The 27202-nt window shown below is 39.9% G+C and overlaps 2 protein-coding genes across 6 annotated transcripts in view; both read right to left on the bottom strand.

Annotated features, from left to right (window-relative positions):
• Nucleotides 1-167: 167 nt before the first annotated feature.
• LOC134204842 (carbonic anhydrase 2-like) lies at nucleotides 168-16420 on the bottom strand. 2 transcript variants are annotated; one of them, XM_062679644.1, is made up of 4 exons: nucleotides 16334-16420; nucleotides 15937-16272; nucleotides 15682-15864; nucleotides 168-801 (listed from the first exon to the last, which is right to left on the bottom strand). In XM_062679644.1, the coding sequence occupies exons 2-4, from the start codon at nucleotides 16001-16003 to the stop codon at nucleotides 206-208; spliced, it is 846 nt and encodes a 281-aa protein (XP_062535628.1). In that variant the 5' UTR covers nucleotides 16004-16272; nucleotides 16334-16420; the 3' UTR covers nucleotides 168-205. The 2 variants fall into 2 exon arrangements, with proteins under 2 accessions (XP_062535628.1, XP_062535627.1); XM_062679643.1 differs by lacking the exon at nucleotides 16334-16420 and having other exon boundaries at nucleotides 15937-16296.
• Nucleotides 16421-18020: 1600 nt separating this feature from the next.
• Nucleotides 18021-27202, bottom strand: part of LOC134204859 (carbonic anhydrase 2-like) — a 38211-nt gene continuing 29029 nt past the window's right edge. For all 4 annotated transcript variants that reach the window (XM_062679667.1, XM_062679666.1, XM_062679668.1 and 1 more), the window contains exon 3: nucleotides 18021-19486. In XM_062679667.1, coding sequence (XP_062535651.1) covers nucleotides 18414-19486 — 1073 coding nt within the window. In that variant the 3' untranslated portion in view covers nucleotides 18021-18413. The remainder of the gene's footprint in view (nucleotides 19487-27202) is intronic.

The following is a 27202-nucleotide window of genomic DNA, read 5'->3' on the forward strand; positions in this document are numbered from 1 at the left end:
GAGCAATGTTCATTAATGCAATAAATAATACGCCCTTTAGTCACTCAATCGCGTGCAAAGCAGATATTGTCATCAGGAAATGAAAATTATTTCAAAATTTTACCAAAATTTTAAAATCATTTCAAATTTATTTCCTTTAGTATTCTGTTACAAAATTCAATGTCGTGTCGTTATGTTTATCACCCATTAAATCATACCCACCAAATTACCGATACAGGAAAATCGGCCTATCGTTTACTGGTTGCAGATTGCGATAATTGTCCACGAGTGGCTCACCATTCTCCTTCCGCAATGATCGGAATACGTTCAGCTGGTCCTCGGAAATTGGGAGGTAGTTTCTCTGCACCAACCAATTGACCGACTCATAGCACGGGGGTGTGGTCAGACTGCCATTGTAGGAAAAGTATGGCCTTCTTCGGGCACCGATCAGCTTCTTGATGTTGAACACCGTTGGATCCGGGAGAGTATAGGTCGTACCAGCCGTCTGCACTTCATTCAAAGCGGGAATCCACCCGTAATCCGGTTCGGTTGTGCTGTTCGACAGGAAGATTCCCAACACAGCAAGGCCGTTTTCCAACGGAGCAGCCGTTTCGAAGGAATCGTACTGCTGATTGAAGAATACCAAGTGCATTTCCATAGAGTATCGTCTTCTTCTTCCGTAAGAATCGATGACGTGTTCGGATCCACGTTCGGAAGTTGCCCCCCAATGAAAATGAAGGCTATCGAATTGAAAGATGTTTCGTAGGGGACCTCCCTGAATGGTGACGTTTGCGTCACCAGGAAACTCGAACCGATATATGGCTGAAAAAATAATAATGTGTTGGTAAGGTAAATTGGAAATCATGCAAAATATTCGTATTTGGCTTTAATTAAAAGTTATTATAAAGAATTAGCAGATACAAACTACCGAAATTATGTCATTATTAGGTAAGGTATCAATTACATTCATACACCTTTCTCTGAGTTCTCCAGAATACGTATTTATATAATTGTAATAATGGCATATGAGTATGTTTCGTTTCATTGAATTAAAACTGATCAAGATTTCGATTTTTTAAAGCTACTTGATTTTTACAGTGTATATTAAATAACAATTAATTTGAGTGTGGTACCTCTCCGCACTTTTGTATTAATTAAGGTACACTATATTGAAATGAGGCTCTGGACCTCTTGAAAGGAGGCTTCTGAGCCTCTTGAAAGGAGGCTTCCGAGCCTCTTGAAAGGAGGCTTCCGAGCCTCCTGAAAGGAGGCTTCCGAGCCTCTTGAAAGGGGGCTTCCGAGCCTCTTGGAAGGAGGCTTCCGAGCCTCTTGAAAGGAGGCTTCGAGGCCTCTTGAAAGGAGGCTCTGAGGCCTCTTGAAGGAGGCTTCTGAGCCTCTTGAAAGGAGGCTTCCAAGCCTCTTGAAAGGAGGCTTCAAGCCTCTTGAAAGGAGGCTTCTGAGCCTCTTGAAAGGAGGCTTCTGAGGCCTCTTGAAAGGAGGCTTCTGAGCCTCTTGAAAGGAGGCTTCTGAGCCTCTTGAAAGGAGGCTTCTGAGCCTCTTGAAAGGAGGCTTCCAGGCCTCTTGAAAGGAGGCTTCCGAGCCTCTTGAAAGGAGGCTTCCTGAGCCTCTTGAAAGGAGGCTCTGAGGCCTCTTGAAAGGAGGCTTCTGAGCCTCTTGAAAGGAGGCTTCCGAGCCTCTTGAAAGGAGGCTTCCAGGCCTCTTGAAGGAGGCTTCTGAGCCTCTTGAAAGGAGGCTTCTGAGCCTCTTGAAAGGAGGCTTCTGAGCCTCTTGAAAGGAGGCTTGAGCCTCTTGAAAGGAGGCTTCTGAGCCTCTTGAAGGAGGCTTCCGGGCCTCTTGAAAGGAGGCTTCTGAGCCTCTTGAAAGGAGGCTTCTGAGCCTCTTGAAAGGAGGCTTCTGAGCCTCTTGAAAGGAGGCTTCTGAGCCTCTTGAAAGGAGGCTTCCAGGCCTCTTGAAGGAGGCTCTGAGCCTCTTGAAAGGAGGCTTCCAGGCCTCTTGAAAGGAGGCTTCTGAGCCTCTTGAAGGGAGGCTTCTGAGCCTCTTGAAAGGAGGCCTGAGCCTCTTGAAAGGAGGCTTCCTGAGCCTCTTGAAAGGAGGCTTCTGAGCCTCTTGAAAGGAGGCTTCTGAGCCTCTTGAAAGGAGGCTTCTGAGCCTCTTGAAAGGAGGCTCTGAGCCTCTTGAAAGGAGGCTCTGAGCCTCTTGAAAGGAGGCTTCCAGGCCTCTTGAAAGGAGGCCTGAGCCTCTTGAAAGGAGGCTTGAGGCCTCTTGAAAGGAGGCTTCTGAGCCTCTTGAAAGGAGGCTTCTGAGCCTCTTGAAAGGAGGCTTCCAGGCCTCTTGAAAGGAGGCTTGAGCCTCTTGAAAGGAGGCCTGAGCCTCTTGAAAGGAGGCTTCTGAGCCTCTTGAAAGGAGGCTTCCGGGCCTCTTGAAGGAGGCCTGAGCCTCTTGAAAGGAGGCTTCCTGAGCCTCTTGAAAGGAGGCTTCCAGGCCTCTTGAAAGGAGGCTTCTGAGCCTCTTGAAAGGAGGCCTGAGCCTCTTGAAAGGAGGCTTCCAGGCCTCTTGAAAGGAGGCTTCTGAGCCTCTTGAAAGGAGGCTCTGAGCCTCTTGAAAGGAGGCTTCTGAGCCTCTTGAAAGGAGGCTTCTGAGCCTCTTGAAAGGAGGCTTGAGCTCTCTTGAAAGGAGGCTCTGAGCCTCTTGAAAGGAGGCTTCTGAGCCTCTTGAAAGGAGGCTTGAGCCTCTTGAAAGGAGGCTCTGAGGCCTCTTGAAAGGAGGCTCTGAGCCTCTTGAAAGGAGGCTTCCTGAGCCTCTTGAAAGGAGGCTGAGCCTCTTGAAAGGAGGCCTGAGCCTCTTGAAAGGAGGCTTCCGGGCCTCTTGAAGGAGGCTCTGAGCCTCTTGAAAGGAGGCTTCCTGAGCCTCTTGAAAGGAGGCTTCCGAGCCTCTTGAAAGGAGGCTTCCGAGCCTCTTGAAAGGAGGCTTCCGAGCCTCTTGAAAGGAGGCTTCCGAGCCTCTTGAAAGGAGGCTTCCTAGTTGTTGCTCCAAAGATCCTCGTTTCTCCGCGACCCTGTCAGCAGCCTGATTTGCAACCGGAATTCCCTTCTGCAACGGTGAAACTTCTGGAGCTGCCATCGTATAGTGGGAAGATTCACGACTAGATGCCATATCATGTAAGCTTTCGATCCCCTTCTTTGGGATGTCGATAGAATCACGTCTTCTATCCGGTATCCGGTCTTCTTTAGCTGGCGATGCTCTGCAGGAAATATAGTTCCATTCTACAAGTAATAAGTTTCATTGACTTGTCTGCAACCAATTATGCGATAGCATGGAAGGTACTAGAGAGTCGCTACGAAAACAAGAAGCTAATTGTTAAGGCGCATCTAAACGCTGTTTTGCCAGTGAAAAGCCTCAAGAACGAGAGCAATGGGAGACTCAAGCCCAACTAACTAATGTGCGACTTCGAGAAAAACCGAAAATGCTTGAAAAGATCGGAGAAAAGCTGTAAGATAAGAGCACCATTCTGACTTACATGGTACGTGCCAGATTTATTTTGGAAACTTTACAGCAGTAGGAAACCCACCACAATAGCAAGAAAATGGCGAAGTATAGAGGCATGATGGGCTTCATCGATGGAGCACCGATCGTACACGTCTTGGAATCTACCTTACAACTATTAAATCAATGATGAAGTGGTGGTTTTGATGCGATATTTCGTGTTCCAGTGCGTCAGATTCCAGCACATGAGCGTATGGGACAGATGGACAAATTATTCTGGCAGCAGGAACAATCTCTGTCAGAATTGTTTGAGTTTGGAGCATTTTGCCAGAACGTGCGAAAAAGGAACATGTCGTCAGTGTCGTCAGTGGCATCACACTAAGCAGTCTAAATCATCTGATTCACCCACGCAGTCAAAACCTCTCACAGTAAACCAACAACGCAGGTAGCCACAACAGCGTCCTATACCACCGAACCAACAGACTCGGACTGCTAACACTGACAACGCATAAGACTCTTACAACCAGCCACAAAACACTGCCATGGTTAACTATATTACATTTATACAAAACATAGTTTTATCCACCACATTGGTTAGTATTCCAGTCGGCTACGGAATATCCGTGCTTGCGCAAGCACAACTGTATTCAAGCTAAACGAAATTCAAATCTATTTATTGATTAAAGGCATTGGATCATCTGGTTACTGCCGTTACTGACGAGAAAATGAAGTGCTGCCTAAGCTAACCGTGTCACTTGTTACGGCAAGCTTCTCTGTTTCAACGTAGAATTTCCCAGACTTGACGCTTCTTGTGGGTCCCTGGTTCTTCAAAAGAGGACCGATTGATCTTATTATTGGAGCAGAATATTACATGAAGCTGCTAAAGGAGGAAAGACGGAAGGTTACGGAAGATGTTTCGATTATGCAAGACACCGTATTCCTGAAGTTCTCATTGGTGCATCGTACTCTCATCGTTCACGTGTGTTCAATGGCGGATATTCAAGAACATCTTTCACGGTACATTTTCAGTCAAAGAGTCAGTCTAAATTCTTCGACAGAACATGAATTTCTTCGTGAATGACATGTTGTTTGGCATAGACGACATCGAAGGAGGGAAAGAACTCATCGGTCAGACGATAGCATTTTGCTGCAATCTGTGGGATTCTCTTTGCGAAAGTGGAATTCAAATAGCAAAGAACTGTTGCCAGCAGGAAGCAATTTCAGCGAGAAAGTTTTCCGAGAGAGTTTGCAGACATCGCCAATTACTGTCAGGTGTAAGATTCGTCCAGAATAGCTGGACTAAACCAAGCCACTTCTCGACAGTATATTGTGTGTTGGCAACCGGTTGAATAATACAGCTGCAGCATACAGTCTTGACCACCACCACCCTTCACAAGATTAATCGGTTGAACATCCAGCTCACCCAGTTCTACAGTGCCCAGTATTCAGATGATAGCTAATTAGGGTGGTCGGTACTGGCCATTTTTAACAAATACCAGTCTCGGTATTTGGTGTAGTCAATACGGGCAATACTGGTAAAATACCGGTATTTGTGAAAATTTCAGAAAAAAAAACTGATTTGGACTTTTGAGTGTAAAACAATATTTATTGACAAACTCAAATGTGAAAACCGTTACTTGTTGAGCTGGGCAAAGTGAAACTTAAGTAAACATAACATACTGAAAATCCTTTCCGATTGATAGTAGGAGATTTTTTTACATGTTGCTTGCAAGGATCAAGGCGTCATGACTCTGCTTCAACGATCACATCAAGAAATGGTTAGACGCTTCAAGATTTCGTCCGCTTGTTTATTCACAGTAGCTCTGGATGTCTTGAAAAAATTTCAATATCGTTTCTGATAAGTTGCTTCACGGCCGTATAATTAAAAAAAAAAAAAAAAATGATCGGCGTATTTTGCCCGTCGCTCTTGGATTCGTTCTTTGAATATGTTGGCGGCAATTTTTGTGGCTTGATCGTCTTCTTAGATTGCAGAACTCATGACAAAGTAGTTCTACAGTAACTTGAACAGGTTCAAGGGCTTGCATTATTTCAACTACCGCCAAAAACTCATTATCACTAAAGTTGAATTTGGATTTAAACCTCAAATCGTTTTTTTGAATGAGACCTTTCAACTTGATTTCCCGTTTAAACAAGGATAACATGCTTTTCCAGCGTGTCTTGGTAACAGCCACCAATACAAGTTATTTTCCGACTTCAGAAAGGACATATTTTTGCAGCAAATCATCTTTCACAGATGAACTCCGTAAGAGAACTACTACGGCACGTACCTTCTTCACATTTTCATATATTGCGGGAAAATTCAATGCTCATCCAAGAAAAAAGTCATTAGAAATTAGACAGATGGCTAAGAGAATGAAGCCACACGTATGAATAATAAAGATGATTATCGATTTTTGCTGTAGTGTGAACGTAGCAAAGGTTTATTCATGCGCGCATTCAATTCTAGGATCTCTTTTCAAATGGGCGTAATTTATTCTGACCTTGATTTTTGGAACGGCGATTGTGCTCTTAATTCTAACCATTTTGGTGAACTAACGTACCCAAAAGAAGGAACAGATTCCGGTCTATCTGGTAGTAACAACATTGAACTAAATAAACTAATTGAAAAAAGTTTATAGAATTGTGTGGTAAGTGTTTGTTGCACGGTGAATCTTTATCTAATACCTAACTGCAAACCTGGTTGGCTACAGCGTCGATACACCTATGCATAGCGTATTGTAGAGCTCCATAATCGTCGGTCTTGAGCTATGTTCCTCCAGTTTCCCCGAACGTTTAGGGTCCCCAGGTTCGATTCCACCGCGTGCATCCAGCCTCTATCTGGTTCTCTGTTGAATATTGTTTTCGCTATTCTTTCTTCCGACATTCGCACTAAGTGACCAGCCCACTGAAGTCTGCCGTATTTTATACGATTCACAATATTTTCTTCTTTGTATACTTGATACAGCTCATGATTCATGCTTCTGCACCACACACCATTTTCTAGTTTCCCTCCGAGTATTGTACGTAGCACTTTTCGCTCGAAAACCCCGAAAGCTCTCCGGTCCGCTTTTTTAACGTCCATGCTTCATGTCCATAAAGGGCCATAGGTAGAATCAGAGTTTTGTATAGAGCAAATTTCGTTTCCGTCTGCATGTTGCGAGACCTAAGCTGGTTACGTAATCCGTAAAAGGCCCTATTCGCAGCAGCAATACGTCTTTTCACTTTACGGGAAATGTCATTGTCACATGTCACAAGCGTTCCAAGGTAAACAACTTCAAACACATCCCCATCAAGCACTACCTCAGCACCAACACCTCTTCCTCTTCCTCTATCTCTACCTGCCCCCATGTACGTTGTCTTGGTAGAGTTAATGATAAAGCCTATCTTCGCCGTGTCCCTCTTTAGTGGGACAAAAGCCTCCATTACTGTTCTGCGATCGATTCCAATGAGGTCGATGTCATCAGCAAATCCCAGGCGCATATGCCGTCCTTTTGCACATCAAATCTCCTAATAGCGCCTTCGAGTGCAATGTTGAACAATAAATTCGAAAGTGCATCAATCCGTCTGAGGTCACAAACGAGGTTGACACATCGTCTGCTATTCGGATACTTGATTTCGAGCCATCCAGCGTTGCACGTATCAGTCTAATCAATTTCACCGGAAAACCATGTTCGGACATTATCTGCCACAGTTCATTCCTTTTCACTGAATCGTACGCTGCTTTGAAATCAATGAACAGATGGTTAGTCTGCAAGTTGTACTCCCGGAATTTATCAAGGATCATCCGCAGGCTAAACATCTGATCCGTCGTTGATCGGCCCTCACGAAAACCTTCCTGATATTCGCCAACGAAGGATTCCTCAAGCGGTCTCAGTCTGTTATGGATACGTGACAGGATTTTGTACGCCGAGTTTAGAAGGGTAATCCCTCTGTAATTGGCACACTTTAGTCTGTGCCCATTCTTATAGATACATCTTCATTTTGACCGTTCGACAAATCTTCGAAGTGCTCATTCCACTTGGCTGCCACCATAGCCTTGTCTGTCAGCAAATTCTTCTCTCGGTCATTGCACATGGCGAGCACTAGCGCAGTCTTATGCCGCGCGCCATTGACAGTTGCGTAAAACCTTCGTATATCGTTTCTATCTTTGTTCTCCTGCGCTTCAGCTATCACACTCTTTTCGTGTTCCCTTTTTTTCGGCGGTGCATTCGTTTCTCGTCTGCTCTTGCTCTCTGCTGGAACGGATACGAGCCACTAGCACGAGCGAGCCATTCCACTCCTAGCAACATTTTTCTAGCCCGTCACTCGCTGGCACTCCTCATCAAACCAACCATTTCGTTGGCGTCGCTGTACAGTGCCCAACACTTTCTACGCTGTTGTAGTCACAGCCTTGTGGATATTTTCCCACAATCTGTTGACGTCACCAGATCCGGTGGCATATCCTATCCGCTCGTCCAGCTTATGGTGGTACTGTTCGGCAACTCCTTCATCTGACAAGCGTTGGATATTGAAACGCATCGTTCTGTTGTTTCGTTAATTCGTGACGCTGAAAAGTCGCCCAAATTTTTGCCACTAAAAGGTAGTGATCCGACTTAATGTTCAGACCTCTGAAGGACCTTACATCTATAATCGATAATCCGAGACATGTAGTCCGAGATTTTTACATTCTGACAGTAAAATTAGAAATACCAGAGTTACCAGATTTTTCCCGCTTTTAATACCGGTATTTTCGGTACTCAAAAAAGCCCGGTAATAAATCATTGATAGAAGTATCTTCTACTATCAATGATTTATTGCCAGGCCAGTTGCCGGACAGCAATCCTGCAAAGATGGTGTTCGCTTTCTATCCAGCAGGTACAAGAAGGCGAGGGAGCCAGATTGGCGGACCAAGTACAAAATGTTTTGTTTGGTGTAATCGAGGATGGAAAGATTGGTCTTGCATTGTAGTGGCGCATCCTACCACTAGTCTAATGAATGTATCATTTTCACATTCCTAGATACAATGGTCAAAGTTTTATACAGTCGACTCTCTACATCTCGATGTTCTATAACTTGATATCTCTCCCCATGCGATAATTTTCTCAGTCCCTTCATACTACATACGTTTTTGCTTTCTACTTCTTGATAACCTCCCTATCATCTCGATATCCCTCTATCTCGATATGTTCTGATCATGTTTTATCCAGGATTCATTCTCCATTTGTCGATATATTCAAATGTTTAGGCTACTTATATTGTGCCTTGCAACAAATTGACAACTTTCGTGATCATTTTCTAAGGCTCTCATAGATGTGTAAAATTTATCCGCAAGTACAAAAAGCACGTGCTATCAAAGCATTCACCGTCAGAATCCACCACGTGGCGGCCAAAAAAAAAATCAAAATAGCTTTTTCTAGCTAGGTATATGTTTCTCTTAGGCGACTATCTGGCGCTTATTTTTCGTTGCGGCGCACTAAGGAGTATTTAAGCCCAAATCCTGGCCAAAAGTCAAAAACAATATTTTTAGATATCTCCATATTATTTTTCGTTTTTGTACTCTCAAATAGTAATACACAGGATTTTGTTTTTACACGATTTTTTTTCGCTCGTATTTTTGATCGTGTGACTTCAATTTGCCACCAAACTCTTCGCAACATGTTTCAAAAAATCCAGAATAAATCAAAGAAAAATCACATGATAATTAATATACGTTAAATATTTAGGATGAGTGGAAAATTGAGAAAATGTAAATCGTGTAAAAACAAAATCCAGTGTACTAACTTACCGTGGGATTTTTTGATCAATATTGATTACTTGTGAGCAATGCTGGCTGCCAAAACTTCAGCATAATTTACATGCTAGTTTTATCGCAACTGTCCATGAAAAAATGTACATGTTTTATCGTGTTTTTCTGGGTTTTTATTGATTTTTAAGATGAAAATCAATATAGGTACCAATTTTGAGAGTATGTAAAATCTTTTCCAAGCATGATTCGATCTAAAATTGTTTAAGGTGATCCAAAATGATGATTATAATTGCTAGCTTTTTTTTACCTTTTTTACAATAATATGTTTTACAAAATTAAACTTTTGATTAGGTTCCAAACCCGATCAAGCAACAAAATTGTCAGCGTTGGAAAGATTGGAGTTTCCTCAATCAGCTCCATGAAAAACATTTCACGCATCCTCACGCAATCGTGAGTTGTTTTTATTTGAATATAGTGAAGTTTTCTAAGAAAAGCTAGGTGAAAAAAATAAATATTTGTGATTTTAGCGACAAAGCTCATAAAATGGTTCGGATGTAAGAAGAGCTGGACTTTGATGAAAAACATACGTATTTTTCGGATGTGAAAGATTGTTAAGAAATAAAGCGGATGAAGTACAACGAATTTATCTGATCTACTCCATTGATTGTAATATCAATACATTATCCAGGGACTTTAACATCATCCGATGACAAATTTAAATAGTCGAAGTGGACAAACAAAGCACATCTTCGGAAATCTTAGTAAGTAATAATTAAAGAATGAAAATTAACATAAAAATCATACTCAATAACAGAGTCAGAGGAGGACACCACTCGTCGCAAGCACGCTGTAGTTCCCAAAGACAGCGTTCTTACGCCAAGTGGTGCTCTACCTAATAACAACAACTGACGCCGCCGGTGGTCATACTTCACTACTAGTTTAATACAAAGAGCACAAAAACAAAAAAATACGCTTTGCTGTTAATTGAATGCATTTACAGCCGACAAAATGATTAGCATAGTTTTGGCCACGCTTTTACACTGCGTACTCCTATGTGCGGCGTTGCGACTAAAAATAAGTGGAGTAGATTACGTACAATACGTTAAGGCTAATAATAAACAAATCAAAAACAAGAAATGACATTTATTTTGTTGCCGTTTTTCATAGCAATGAGCTTTTTTCGATCTAGTACCCATTTCAAATTTCCTTCCATTTCTCGATCTCTCGAAGGTCCCTTCAATATCGAGAAGTGGAGAGGCGATTGTATTTAAAAGCGTAGCATAGCTTAGCTTATACTTATAGTCATATTGTTTATGACGAGACAAAAAAATGAATGTTAATTCACAAAATAATTAAGCTGGGTCAGATGTACCAGTCGTGGCTATGACACCAATTGTCGTATCAAAGCATTCAGTGAAAAACTACACATCAAATCACTTCAAACATGTTCAGAACAGTAGACCACATTCATTTGATACTGTATCATCTGCGCCAATTGTCGCACTAGCGATCCTATTATAGCCAATTTCATAAGAAATCAATGGAATTTGTTATAATAAGAACCAAAATGAAAAATAGTGCCATATTTGGCGCATTTGTTGCTATTATGGATAAAGAGATTTTGGGTATACATATGAGATATAATGTGATTTTCATATTTTTTCAAGAAGAGGGATGGAAAGCCTTTCTTATGATATATTAATACATATGGGATGTTTTCTAACTATTTTTTTCGAAAAATAGTATTTCTTAAGTTTGGTGACGATTGGTACAGTGATCATATTAAGGAATCAATCTGTGCGACGTAGTCAAAGATCTTCTTCTTCTTCTAAGGCTCTACATTCCAACTTGAATACTACATACTGCTTTTCAACTTAGAGTTCTCTCTTTGCATTTTTCCTCAGTTATTAATTGAAAGCTTTATATGCCCGCCATTGCATGAGAATGTATCTTGTGTGGCAAGTACAAAAGATACACTATGCCCAGGGAGTCAAGAATGTTTCCCACCCGAAAATATCCTGGACCGGACCGAGAATCGAACTCACCATCTTCGGATTAGCAATCCTACGCCTTTGCTCGCAAGGCTAACTGGAGACCCAAAGTTGTCAAAGATGATAAATAAATAAATAAAAATTCAATATTGGAATAATTCCCAATACGATTTTAGCATTGCAAAAGTATAAGATTGCTTATATCGGTTCTCGTGACCAACATTTAGGTCAGCGGTTCTCAACCTTTGTATTAAAATTGCAGAGAATACTAATGTTATTAACTTTTTTCGAATACACTTAACGACTGTTTTTTTTTTTCAGTCTATTCCGTTAACTTGACGTTACCCGATCAGGAATGCATAACAAAATTATAACTAATTCTATCAATTGTTGTTATTTAAAACAACGTGTGTTATAATTAGATAATTCGATAAAAATGTGTCTCCGGCCAGCTTTATTTCATATCAAAATTATAACAATATTAGTTATAAATATTTTCACAAAATAATTGTCTACATTTTTTGTAGAAATTGGAAATAAAATCGGTGGTAATCACCTTCAGTATAACTTTAACCCGCTCGATATTAATACATAGCTGGAACAAAGTTAATTGATGAGTTAATTTCTATCCGTGATGTAGGCAATTACCTTGAAGGTAGATTTTTGTACAGAAAAATTATATCAACGTTTGTTATAATGTTGATATAAACGTATCAACCTCTGTTTTAATTATGTTACGGCTAGAGGTATTTTTGATATAATTTTTGTTATTTTAACAACTAACCAGCAAAATTTATAACACATTTTGTTACAATATTTGCCAAATATAAGTTGCCAAATATAACATCATCAATATTTTCTTTTGAGCATATTCATGGGTGCCCGACGTTAGGCATCAATACATTGAGCCCTCTTTTTTGCATAAGCAAAGTGGGATACATGTCCATTAGGGTGGTTCAAAAAATCGATTTTGCTCCACAGTGCTCATCTGATCCTTCACCGTGTTCTGAGTGTCCTTAAGCTCATTTGGATTAAAACTGATTTAGCACAAGCCGTTTCAAGTTTGCATGCAAATTAGTATGGGGAAATTATTTTTTTCATTATACTATTAATGACGTTTCCCCATTAAGCGCAGGTTAAAAGAAAACCTACATAGCTAAAAGGGATACTCAACAGCTTTCACCCAACTAAAACCGCATGTTGATTAATTGTCCCAATAATTAGTAATCGATTTTAAGACAGGTTGCGAATCTTTAGTTATGATCGTTAAACTTTTTTGAGGGCATCACTGAAATGTGCAGTGCAACATAGTAGCCTGAATTTGTGTGTGCTATCTTTCGCGCCACGAGCAGCAATGTTGCCTGTTGATGAGTTATGCAATTAGCTCCAGAAAACCACGGTATAGATTAAATTCGATTACTAATTATTGGAACGATTAATTTAGATGCGGTTTTCACTGAGTGAAAGCTGTTGAGTATTCCTTTTAGCTATGTAGGTTTTCTTTTAACATGCACTTGATGGGGAAGCGTCATTAACAGTATAATGAAAAAATAAATTTTCCCATACTAATTTGCATGCAAACTTGAAACGGCTTGTGCTAAATCAGTTTTAATCCAAATGAGCTCAAATTTTCAGAGGACACTAGGAACATGGTAAAAAATCAGATGAGCACTGTGGAGCAAAATCGATTTTTTGAACCACCCTAATGTCCATGCGGTGAGCTACTTGAGTCAAATTTTGGAATTAGTGTTAACTTAACATAACATGAAAAATCGGGGTTAGACATTTTGAAACAAGAATTACAACGTTTATTTTTATCAAATTACCATTATCATCATTCGAATGTCTTGTTGATAGTTTGATAGTTGAATAGTCTTGTTTCAAATTTGGTATTTTTTGTTTAATTTTTTTTTAGGAAATCAAGAATTCAAAGAAGTCCCGCACGACGGTATCTTGACTAATTCATAATTTTTACTTCGTAATTGTTCTTCAAACTAGTTCTCAGTGAAGTTTGGGACAAACCGAGCACTAATTTTGACATATTATTAGAGAGGAGTTCAACGCAAGTTCTCTTAAAAGTTGGAGTCCTGGAGTTTATAGAGACCATGCGCTAATTACGTAAGGGTTTGTCATTTTCTTACACTTCATACTTGAGAAGTAGAGCGCGGAAGAGGATGAAAAAAAATCGAAAACTTCTCTACGTAACTAGTGTACTGCACAATGGATGCCCAGGGTAAAAGTTTTATGATTGTGACCCATTTCTATCCAAAAGAAGCCATGATCTAACGTTTTTCGTCTCCTAAATTACCATGTGAAACTATTCTTTCATAACTTCAGTTTCAGATTTCTGCTACATCGGTTTGTGAATGAACAATCGAAATACCTACATACTTGATTCCCTAGGCATAGAACATGACCAAATCCGGGACTCCTCTTCAATCTGGTCACATTCAGCATGATCTTCTTCTGCAATTCATATTTCCGCTAAGTTATGGAATGTTCAAGAGAAACGACGTAGTATTATAATTTAAGTTTCTCAATTAAAGGCCCCTTAACTTAATTTTTAAAAGATTCATCAAAAATTCACACTTATTTGAAGTACAAAAAAATGTCAGAAAAAATGTGTCAGAAATGGACACCTAGTGATATTCTTTTAATTCCTGGAATTTCGTACAGAATTCTAAAGTTTCACTCATAGTATATTCTCAAAATATTGTCTGATACTAATGAAAATCATAATTTCGAAAATTTCCAAGAGTTTTGATAGTTTATTTTTATTTTTCAATGGCTTAATGTGAATTAAGGCATTTCCGAATAGCAGCTGTTAAGTTTATTGTTAACTGCGATGTTTCGAAGCCAATCTATTATTTTTGCATGCATATATCTTGAGGCTAACACGTGGAATTGAAACTCTTATGGCTAGGAAAGTTTAAAAGAAATTTCCCAGATTGGGAATTGAACCCAGCCGACTTCACCGTGGTCTTGAAGCAAAAGACTATCATTTTCAGGAACTATTGATGCAAGTTCAGCTGAAACTTTTATATTTAACTTTACGGCTACGCATTCTTTATTGATAGAAATGGGTTTTTTTCGTATCCGAACGTCGGGGATTGCGTCTTTCTCAGTGGGTAATTATTTGTATCGTTTCACGTCTAAGGTTTCGTCTGAACTGTCTGAACTGTTTTCTGTTGGTACATTATCACTTTTATTTTTCATCGAACACCAAGATCTAAATTTTAGTATTTAGTCGGTAATCCGATGAAACTTTTTGAAATATGAGCCAATAATAATAATATTTTGAAATATTATAGCTCAATTTTCATTTTAAAAAAACAAGGGGTACCTCAAGCAATGCAAAGGTCTGAAGGGGTACCACTCATGCAAAAAGTTGAGAACCGCTGATTTAGGTGATCAAAATTTAAAAAATGTACAGTTATTGAGTACTTTGCACTTTATTAGACTCCTGAGCAAAAATTATATGCTCAGTTACGATTCCTCAGCGCAATAAAAATACATGCATGCTTCGATTTTTCTTGGGTTGTTTTGATAATTTTCCGATTATTCGGTTGTCAAATGTTGAAAAATGCTTATTGATTTGCTGGTGTATTATAATAGGCTAAAGGCCTATAGACTTATTAAAGGATGCTGCAAAAATATCAATAAAACTGTCGTAAATAATGCGAAATAAAGATTTTAATGCCAGTCAGTCAACAACCTACTCGTCAGTTCAAATACAATTGTTTGTTTTACTTCGTAACGAGGTTCGGGGTTCATTTCGCTTAGAAATCCACAAATCCCACTAAGGAGTGCTGCAGGTTTTGGTGGATAGCTATTTCCGTCCTATAAGAAGCCTTCACAATTAATTCGGGCCTTTGGTAACATATCTGAACTAAACCTATTAGAGGATCAATCGTGGGATCGATAATACATGGCAGAGGAACAATTGACGTAAATTAAAATTGAAATAGATCTAATCCAAAAATAGGCCTTTATCGTCGCTCAATCGCCACAATTCGAACGTGTATAGGAACTGATTAGAAGCTCTGTATCTAATGCGTAGTGCCTAGATTCAATGCCAATTTTTGACGCATCGCAGATATCAAAATTTACAAAAGTACTAGGTATACGAGTTGCTGCTAACAAGTAGTATTAGCTTCGGAAAAACCATTCAGGACAGATCAGCAAGGGTCCCAGACAGCAACATCAGATGTTCACCTCTGCTGACAAGCGTTTGGGAAAAATGTCAAATTCCTTAACAAGATCATTGGTAACTTAACAGATTACTATGATGAGGAGATATGACTCGTCAATAACAATTTTCGCAGAAGTCTGAACAATCACAGCATGAGCAATAGATTGTTGCCTGTCGTTCATTAAATAATGTTACCGTTAAAAGCATCAAAGTATGCTCTGGATCGATCTTAGAAATGGTAGACATTTAATGATTTTTTTTTGGAGTTCCTGTTAGAATTGCAAGCTTACCTAATTTTCCATCGTTTGTGACCGTGACCTGTCTGGGATCCATCTGATAGTTGGTCAACTCTAACGGTTGCGACTCGTAACCAGGACGAGCGGTGAAAGCCGAAAGCGGGATTGGGCTCTGCATGGTTCCTCTGCACTCTGGATAATCGTTACCCTGCCTTGACTCGCCTGCTGGTCCGAAGGCTGTGAAATATGTAAGATCACGTGACGTATGAAGACTTCCGATCTCTGATGTTGAAATCCGATATTACTCACGCTGACCACCAATAACCAAATGGGCTGACAGGCCCAGCAGCACCAAAAGGATCGTACACACTTTCATTGTGAACTTTGTTACACTTCAAATGAAATGGTTCAAATCGTCGAAAAGCATCGGTATTTATTAAACAGTTATTCGCCCCCGACAATGCTCAAGAAGATAAGGAAAAATTGAATTTTCATAGAACCTGCTGCCATGGTATCGCCATTTTTTTTATTACACTGTTGCTACTGCTGCTAATGAAAAACTCTGCCCGAGGGTATCTCGTTAGGGCGCGTTGAGTACTTTCACGTTTGCCGCTTTTCATCGATCACAGCTGTCACGTGAGGCTTCTATGTGAGGAACATTAGTATCACTCTGCCGCTATGCATAATGTTCTCTAATGTAAGGTACCTAATGCTTCGCGGAAAAACAGTTAAATTGGTCACAAACAACTAGGTTTATTACTGGTTCAGTGTGACAAATCACATTATAAATGCATTTCTTTTATCAGCGGCAATTAACTATGGATACAGTTGCATTCATGAACCATACATTGCACTTCCAAAGTCTGTGATATAATACACCAACAAACATACGGTTGTGTACGATGTACCCTGGCGTCATCCTATTAAGGCCGATACAAATATTTAAAAACAATTAAGGTAATTCACCGAATGTTGAACGGCTAATTTCTTCGCCTATTGTTGAACGCACGTGCATTCCTGTTGGGAGTTCAACAATAGGCGACAAAATTAGCTTTTCATTATTTGGCGGTTTCCCCTCCACGGATTTTTTTTGTCCAAAAATAATATTTTGAGGCAGCAGCAAAACAAATTTTGGGTGGTTTTAAGGATTTTCAAAACATTCTTTAACAAATCCCAGGAGTCATTTTTTTTTCATTTCAATATTTATTTCTTATTATCTAATGCTGCCTCGAACCTATGATAACATAACACATCTGTTAAATGTTTGGATATAGCTCGAGCAAAGTCTGACATCATAAGGCCGTTACAAATATTTAATTTAAATTATGTCCTACTGGTCTCTGAAAGGTCAAGGGGGGGGGAGGTATAATTAAAAATAAATATTAAAATGGAAAAAATCAATAAAACCCGGATTTGTTAAAGATTGTTTTGAAAATCCTCAAAATTTTCCAATTTTTTTTGTTGCCCCCTCAAAATATTATTTTTGGGCAAAAAAAACGAAGGGGGGGAGACATATTTGTTTTTAAATATTTGTATAGGCCTAATGAGGGCAAATAGAAAACATAATCTAATATCAACATCAAATTGAAATCATAATTTGTTTTCAAATCTTGGTCTCCGTAATTGATTACAGTTTGCTTTTGAATTCTAAATTATAGGAACTGATAGCAAACTGATTACTTATTCCTCTATCCACACCACATTAACCATAAAAATAAGTTTTAACCACATTAAAATAAGTTTTCAATTTGCTCTCATCGAGAGCAGAAACAGTTTTCAATTTGATTCCACAATAAGATTTTTATGCTGTATATTTTGTTATTTTAACCATTTAAACGACCAAAAAACCAAATAATCAAAATCAACGATCCCTCAACATCAAAACAAGCTATCAATTTGATCTCAAGCTTTGCTTGGGAGTGCAGCCGGGAAAATGTTGTTATTCCTATAGTGAGAAAATAGTGCCTTGGACGTCTATTCACCAAGGTAGTTGGAGGCTCAAACTGGTGGCAGCCCAATCACGGTGGATAAGGAACTTGAACGGATGTACAGAAATATTACGACTGTCAACGCAAAACATCGGACAACGAGCAAAATTTAGCAATAGTGCGATACCTACAATATTGTGTGGACTCCGTTGGCCAAACAATAGAGAACACTGGATGCCACCAGGGCAAAATCTGCTATTCTCTGACATGCAATGGAAACTCTTTGTACCTAAGAAATATGATTAAAAAGATAATCATTGCCGCATTCAGAACATGACTCCGAGAATATAACTTTTATTCAATGTTACGTCTAAATCGAACTTAAAGCCGTCGCGTCGTAGATTTAATTTCAAAAGGTAATATAAGGATCGGTATTGGACATGGATTTCTTTCGAAAAGGTATCATTTTGCATACGTTTAATAATAATTTATTCAATAAAATATCTTGATGTATAATGTATGTAACAATTGAAATAGGTGTGTAAAATAGAAAGAAAAAAAAATATTAGGATGAATATTATTTTAAGCTTGAATAAACAGCTTTGGTTTATGTCATTCAGTGGAACACATTTTCAATCATCTGCTAACACCTTCTGGGTAACTTTTCAAACATTCTTCAATCAGTGCCCTTGTAAAAGAATTACTTAATAATAAGCTTAATATTAATGCCCGCTCGAAAGCGAATACTTTGGTTGATACTTTGAGCTAAGTTAAACTAAATCAGCTGAAATCATTCTGTCTTTGAAATGCATTTGATTATCACGCGTCGTAGGAATCCTAACCACTCCTTGCCGTCGCTCAGTACCGGTAAACTCGTCGATTGTAGAGCTTCTGCACCGGGCGAAAATTGTTCACCATTGGGCCGCTCTTGGATCTGATCTTGCGGAACTCTTGAATTTCCCTCGGCGTAATCAGTAGCGGTTTGGTCGACACTATCCAGGTTACCGTCTCGAGGCAGGGTGGCGTCGTCAGGCTTCCCTCGTACGAGAAGTATGGCCACTCCACATCTCCAATCAGGTCGTACAGCGGGAAAGTGTCGATGAATTGGATGGGGTATTCCGAGTCTGGTACTACAATTTCCTGCAGGAAACGTGTCCAAGTATTGAGAGGTTCATCGTTGATTTCGTACAATTCGTAGAAAAGACCCATCACCACTAAACCGTCCACCTCGGAGCGAGCGTCGTCAAAGGAGGAGTACAGAGAATTATAGAAGACTAAATGCAGCTCCATCGGGTATCGCTGGAAATCTAAAACATGTTCCGAACCGGATGAACTGTCTGATCCCCAATGGAAGTGGAACTGTTCGAAATAGTATTTAGTCTTCAGGGGACCTCCCCGGAGGTACGGCCTTTCCCCGTTTCGCCACACATAAGTGAATTTGGCAGAATGACCATCATTCTGCAGTCTGATCGATTGTGGAAGATTGGTCTGCCCAACCAGCTGTAACGGTCTTTTATTTCTGACATAAAGCGCGCTACTCGTGTTCAACAGAATTGGACTCTGGTACTTCCCACCGCACTGTGGTGCAATCTGATCCCAATTGGCAGGCCCATACTTGTCCTTTTCCCGATAGGAAAATTCTGCTCCTCCAGCGGCTTCATTATTTCGGGGCCTTTCCCGTACCAGCGAGAGACTTTGGCTGCGTCGTGTGGTAGTCGGCAAGTCCCGCGCATAGTCGAAATAAAAGTCCGGGTTCGCGTTAAGGCCAAACCGCGCACGGCTGGGCGATGGATTGTAGTTGACCTCTTCGCTGTCATAGTCTCCGAAGAGACCGAGCCGTCGGTCATTGTCATTGCGGTAGGATATGGCCCGTCTTGGCCGAGTCGTCGTAAATTCATTGCTCCGGCTGGGGCGCTGGTGCGTGTCAAGTCCTGCGGAAGACGGAAAAAAAGATAATCGCGTTAGATCTAGTTTTTATGGATTCGAACGGTTTAAAGATGAGCCAGCTGTGCGCTGAAAATCTCTTTGAAAAAGGTAAAAAAATATAAACAAAATAAGACGGTATTTTAGCATTATTGGCAAAAAAAAAGCTCAAAAATTTCATCAATTTCTCGGTCTAAATGTTAAAAAATTTTAAATACCACCTGGTTTTTCTTCAATGTTTTGGGGAATTTTTGGTAGGTTAAACTCAATGTTTCATCAAATCCATAGACTAGAATCAAGCAACACGCGTAAAAAGCGACCCCAGTGTATTAACTATCAACTCATACAATAATTGGTTCACAATAATTTCTTGTGACAACACCGAAGAATTAAAAAAAAAGTATGGAGGAAATCCGGAAAAAGCTTTTGGAAATCTCGAAGGGATTCGTTGATTAGAGTTACTGAACAAATGGTAACCACATTTACTTATAACAACTAGTTGAAGATGCCGTGAATACCAGGTCTCAACGCATCATCTGTTCGTTGATTTCAAGGCGGCATACGACAGTATAGACCGCGTAGAGCTATGGAAAATTATGGACGAGAGCAGCTTCCCTAGGAAGCTTACCAGACTGATCAAAGCAACGGCGGATGGTGTGCAAAGCTGTGTGAAGATTTCGGGCGAACACTCCAGTTCGTTCGAATCTCGCCGGGAACTAGGAGTGATGGACTTTCGTGCCTATTGTTCAACATTGCGCTAGAAGGTGTCATGCGGAGAGCCGGGTGTAACAGCCGAGATACAATTTTCAACAGATCCAGTCAATTTATTTGTTTCGCGGATGACATGAACATTGTCGGCTGAACATTTGCAAAGGTGGCAGAACTGTACACCCGCCTGAAACGTGAAGCAATAAAAGTTGGACTGGTGGTGAATGATAGACGGGGATACCTTCGAGGTGGTCGAGGAATTCGTCTACCTCGGATCCTTGCTAACGGCTGATAACAATGTCAGTCGTGAAATACGAAGGCGTATCATCTGTGGAAGTCGGGCCTACTACGGGCTCCAGAAGAAACTGCGGTCAAAAAAGATTCGCCACCGCACCAAATGTGTCATGTACAAGACGCTAATAAGACCGGTTGTCCTATACGGACCTGAAACATGGACAATGCTCGAGGAGGACTTGCAAGCACTCGGAGTATTCAAGAGACGGGTGCTTAGGACCATCTTTGGCGGTGTGTAAGAAGACGGTGTGTGGCGGGGAAGAATGAAACACGAGCTCGCCCAACTCTACGGCGAATCCAGTATCCAGAAGGTAGCTAAAGCCGGAAGGGTACGATGGGCAGGACATATTGCAAGAATGCCAGACAACCCTGCAAAGATGGAGTTTGCTTCCGAGCCGGCTGGTACGAGACGGCGTGGAGCGCAGCGAGCGAGATGGGAAGACCAGGTGCAAAACGACTTGGCGAGCGTGGGGCGTATTCGAGGATGGAGAGATGCGGCCTCGAACCGTGTATTGTGGCGTCAAATTGTTGATTCAGTGTTATCTGTTTAGATGTAGACTAAATAAATGAAATGAATGAATCTAGTTGAAGAAAAGTTACAGCGCGTTTGAAGGAAGTCAAGGAAGACTGCCAAAAAAGTTTACATTCTCTTGGGAAATTTGCCGCGAAACAAACGAAATAATTCTTCAAAATAAAGCTGGAATTATTAAGGAACTTTTGAATAAATTTCTTCTGATGCATTTTCAGGATATTCTAAAGGATTTTAAACGTCATACTAGCTGAAAAAGAACCTTAAATTCATAAAAGCTTTTGACTAAATTACTGATCATTCGAAGAATTAAAATAATAAGAAATAGTTTCAAAATCCTTTTCTTGAATCTTCTGGAGAATATCGCTTAAGACACTTTAGAATTTTTTATTACATTTTTATGAAAATTTGTTTATAGATAATTTTGAAATAAGGTCAAAAAGTCTTAAGAATGGCTTCATAGAAACAAAAAATAATCGAAGAATCCATAGGTGAAGTTTTGGGAGAAATTAGTAAATACACGCAAAAAAGCGTTCATGAACTCGTGAACTAACAAGATAACGTAGTATTTTTGGCCACGATTTTGGATTTTTGAAGTACGTTCTTCTGAATTTCTGGAGATTTTTCTTTTCAATGAAGGTTTCCATTCCTCGGGTTATTATTTTTATTAAACAACCAACCTACATCAGACAACAGTTAGAACTTCGAACGCTGAGTGTATCGGAAGCCGCATCCCTTCAAGAAGCTTTACGGGCACCTCGGGGATTCTGACCGGGATTATAAGTCCCAACAGATCCTGCGTGTCAGGCACCCCGGATCATAATGTCAGCCAAGCACACCAGTTCCACTTACTTTATATCTGGGTGTGGATGTCATTCAAGGTTGGCCGTATAATCCGTAAATCCTGCCAACAGCAGCGCCCCTCCGTATAAATACTTCTGGGGACATAATCCTAATTCCTGATTATGGATCGACTGTACGTTTTAATTTAATTCAATAAATTAAATCCTAATTCCTGAATCGGTTTCTATACCAACAAAATTCAACATTTCACTTTTCACACATCATTTTTCATTTTACAAATGCCAAATATCCTGTTCGGCCAAATCTAGACCAACATTTGAAAAGGACGTAACAGCCTAAAATTATTCCTTCTGATTTTTAGTCTACATACTTAGCTATATATATATATATATATATATATATATATATATATATATATATATATATATATATATATATATATATATATATATATATATATATATATATATATGTGGACGAAGAATCACAGGGAAGGATAAAGGCCAAATGACCTATTCAGTGATGACTTTCGGCCTATTGGTCTGTTTGGCCAAATGGTATATTCTGCCAAACAACTTCCCAAGTAACACACAAAAACACGTTTTGGAGTTCGAGCTTAAAAAAATGTTCCATAACAGTGGTACAAGTGTTACACAAAAACATATTATTTTAAATCATACATTTACTTTGATTTTGCAATATTATGGTAATTACAGGCTACGGAAACATATAAATTACTTCAACATAACAAGTTTGTTCATATGATGATGGTGACTCAATGATGTTTTGTTAAAACCACAATACGACTTATCTAAATTTGACAAATGAAAAATCTGAATCCACACTGAATCTTATGTTTGCATTATTCTTCTCTCAGCTCGCGATTTCATATTCAAAAATTTGTTCAATTTAAAGTCTTATGAAGATCAAATCCATGAAAAACGGCATGCTGCAGGTAAGCAAACATAATTATACCGTTTGGTGGGTGGAACTATCCAGGAATCGAAAAATAATACAATGTGAAATCTTGAGGTGGAGGCGAAAAATATCCATTTATTTAATGCGTTGAGATTGTTTTAGATATGTTTTTAGAACACGTTTACAAACCTAAGCAATGGAAGTTTAAATGTCGATTCCACACGGAATCTGTTTTTCACTTCGCGACTTCTAAATCTCGGGTTTTTGAGTTTCGATGGCTCTTATGTTTCAGAGAGAGGCATGCTGCAGGTAAGCAAACCAGGGACAGAAAAAGTCAGTTCAACTACACTCAAACAGCTGACATTGAACACGCAATCAAGTTGCTAGTCCTTCCCGAATTTGAATGTGCGAATGAATAGGACGGCATGTGCACGAACAGCAGCAAGCGTCGACTCTCGGTGTCAGCGTTGTTTTGTGCGGTGTCAAAATGAATCTTCAGCTTGGCACATTGATATTCAATTTGAAATCTCAAAATATGAATATATTTTTTGTATCTTTATTAAGGTGAAGGTGGGTTGAGTACCAAAACAAAGCTTTGATAGTATCGGTACAATAAAAACTTTCATATTCTGTAGTAGTATTGGTGTCGTATTTATAAAAACAAAGAATATTAGTAGGGTGGTTCAAAAAACGACCCAGCACCATCATGCTCACTCGATTCCGTCCCATGCTCCGAGTGTCCTCAAAAAACCGATTTGAACAAAAACTGGTTGAGCGAAAACTAGAATGGGAAACTAAACCTTTTATTACACAGGCTACGGCGCTTTCCCTCTAAACGCTGGCGAAAGGAGAACCCACATAGCTGAAAGCAACATTCCAGAGACTTCAGTGAACGAAAACCGCACCGCAGGAAAGATCCATTGATTACGTAACGCAAATATAGCATTTTATACTCCACTCACCCTTATGTCACACTTTTTTATGAAGTATCTGCCCCTGGTACGATAGTGTAGACTAGACTAGACTAGAAGTATCTGCCCCTGGTGCGATAGATATCACAGACAAATTCTGGGTATTTTGTTGAATTGCACGTTTCACTGATGCCTTCTGAGAAGCCTAATTATCATGCGAAAGAATTGCAACCTCGATTATTTAAAATCGACTCCCAACTATTGGAACGACCATTCAATATGGATTGCCTATGGAGATGAAGCTCTTAAATATTTCATCCCGTCATCCACTGAGGAAACTGGACGTATGATTTCCAATAAAACGCCTTATGAAAATTTGCCACAAGGAATCGATATGAATTTCAATATGTTGCCATATGAATGAAAATTTACATTAAAAAAAAAAGTAAAGTGCGGCAGACTGGGTTCGAACCAAGAACGTCTGGGTCGGGAGGCCGGTATGTAGACCAACTGCGTATAAAAAGCACTGTTGGTGTAATATTCAGTCGAAGCGGCGCCAGTTATTAATTTCACTAGTCCAGTTCGCTGAGTGTATGGTCTCCCCCCTCGCCATCGCCCAATGACGTAGTGCCAGAATCAGAATAATATTAAATTCAACCTCTCCATATCAACTGTCATACAAACCTGAAACGACCTGCACACGGTAAGCTTCTATTCAATCCAGCCCAAACCATTGGATGACACCCAAATTATAAATCATACTCAACTGAGCGTGGCGAAGCAAAATTATTTTTTGAGCCACCCTACTTATTAGTTTGCTGCTGCCGGTGCCGGTGCACCGCGGTGTTTACATTCGCTCCGCGATCAGTTTTTAGCAGTTTATACTAAGTTTTCGGTTCAAATAAGTGACTGATTTCAAAAAGTGGTGTTTAATTTGCATTCTATCAACATTTCGGGCTGCTCATGTGCGGAGCAGTGAGTAAAAACTTGATTTTTCCAATGCCCTTTGAGAAGAAGTGAAGTGCAGTGATGAACCCAACAAATCACGAACGGCTATTAAATTGGCACGAAACTGCTGATTTATGCTACAATTCGGGCCGGAATACATAGGATTCATTGAAGAAACATGTTCATTATCACGGGAAGTAAGGAAATATGCTGTGAACAGGTTAGTAATTTGAATATTAAACTTTTGTTCGATGCTGTTCGATGCATTCGAATGTTGGTGGGAGAGGAGTGCGGGAGGTGTGGAGTTGGCCCGTGGAAGGTCCGGTGCCATATTGGCTGCCATCGTGGTACTCTTCCAACTATGTCCTTAAGGAGACTTTCAGCCCAAAATATGAATATCATTTCATACTGCGGTGCATGGATTCAACATTTTGAAGTCAGATTCCCAAAATATATGCATTTGTTTAGTATATAAACTAAAATAATCATCATTTATCGGTGCAAATTAACCACAATTCAAAATATTCATTTCAGCCCCGGTAGATATTCATTTTTTGCGCTCGATTATCAATCGGCTATTAAAGATCGGCGGTAAATTTGGTATGGAAGTTTGACAGCATGCTGCGAGATGTTCGTGCCTGCATCGCCGAGCGTCTGATTAAAACAAACACGAATCTATGACGAAGCTTCCTACTGAGCATCGATGCAACTGATAGTAAAACGAAGATTTCCGTCCTTGAAGCAAACATTATTTTTCAAAAATGTGAGCTAAATTATGTACGGATTTAATATTTGCGGCGGGTAAAATGGCCCGATGGAACCTTTCTAAAACTGCACACTGACATCGATTACCTCCGTGTTCAGACCTGTGTTAATAGCAGTGTAAACATTTTGTACCCGCTGTCATTGTCAGTCACAGTATGAAAACTATTAGTGGCCGATATATTCAAGATATTGTCAGGCAATAAGATAAGCATACGCATGCCATTAAACGGGTCCGCGACGTTAGGCATAAGTACGTTAGGCATAAGGACGTTTGGCATAAGTACGTTATGTATAATGGACGTAAGGCATAACGGACGATAGGCATAATGTACGTTAGGCATAATGGACGTCATGGGCTGTTCTTTGGGTCATTTTATGCCTAACGTCCATTATGCCTAACGTCCTTTATGCCTAACGTACTTATGCCTAACGTCTTTATGCCTAACGTACTTATGCCTAACGGGGTATACCCCCATTAAACTAATCAAGACCGCTGAAAAAAAAAAGGTCAACCGTGTTGAATATCATTCGTCTTTAACTCAATAGTTAAAATTTGGCTAAAATTATCAAAAAAAAATTAATTTTCTGATTGGCGCGTAAATTGTATGTAGGTAAAATATTGACTTTTACAATAGAGCTAGAACGGCATATGAAATTTTCGAATAAGAATTTATAGCGATTCATATTTCTAGAATTGTGATGTGTTTCATCCATCCATTATAATAATGTTATTATTATTATAATCTTTATTAAAAACCTCTAAGCCCAAGGCTAAACTATAATAATGTTTTTTGAATTTATCCATTTTAAGTTTGGAAATGTGTTTGTTTTTGTTATTTATCTTAGAGATGACACCGACTTTTAGATCAAGAGATGGTATTATTATTTGTTTTATCATAGTCGAAATAACGTTTTTCTAACATATAAATGTTTGTTTGGGTTATGTTTCGCATGAGTTTCTAGATGACAAAATTTGTCTCATAAGTCATAAGTTTTTGCGCTTTTTAGGTACTACAAGCGGTCATGAGACACGTTGATGTTCTTCTTCTTCTTCTTTTGGCATTACATCCCCACACTGGGACAGAGCCGCCTCGCAGCTTAGTGTTCATTAAGCACTTCCACAGTTTTTAACTGCGAGGTTTCTTAGCCTGGTTACCGATTTTGCATTCGTATATCATGAGGCTAGCACGATGATACTTTTATGCCCAGGGAAGTCGAGACAATTTCCAATCTGAAAATTGCCTAGACCGGCACCGGGAATCGAACCCAGCCACCCTCAGCATGGTCTTGCTTTGTAGCCGCGCGTCTTACCGCACGGCTAAGGAGGGCCCACACGTTGATGTAACTAAAATTAATCATGGCAAGAAGTGTTGGAGAAGTATCATGAACTTTTAAGGAACAAAGTGTGTTACTTTGGTTTTGGCCTAACAGCCTTCGGCCAAATGGCATTCGACCGAACGGTATTCGGCCAAACGGCCCTTCCCCCTATTTCCCATGTGACTCGCTACAAGAAATCAAACAAGCGATATCATCATCGATCAACCTCCCTCTCTTCCTTCATTGGGACATGAATGCACATCATCCGGCCTGGAGTGGTTCACGGACGGACACCCGAAGTGTTGCTCTACTGGAAGCGTTCAAATTCACAGACCTGATACCAATGGGTCACCTACTTTTTTCAACGGCCACTCCGCTACCGCCGTCGACGTGACACTACACTAAAATGGGAAGTTGTTTCCAACGTTTAGACAAGAAATCACTTTCCAATGCAGATCATAGTTCTTGTCTCTCCTTCCACTATCAAAAAAAGACAAAATTTCCAAAACGACTTATCTGCGTTTGTAAAC

This window comes from Armigeres subalbatus, unplaced genomic scaffold (assembly GCF_024139115.2).
Source record: "Armigeres subalbatus isolate Guangzhou_Male unplaced genomic scaffold, GZ_Asu_2 Contig937, whole genome shotgun sequence".
NCBI lineage: Eukaryota > Metazoa > Arthropoda > Insecta > Diptera > Culicidae > Armigeres > Armigeres subalbatus.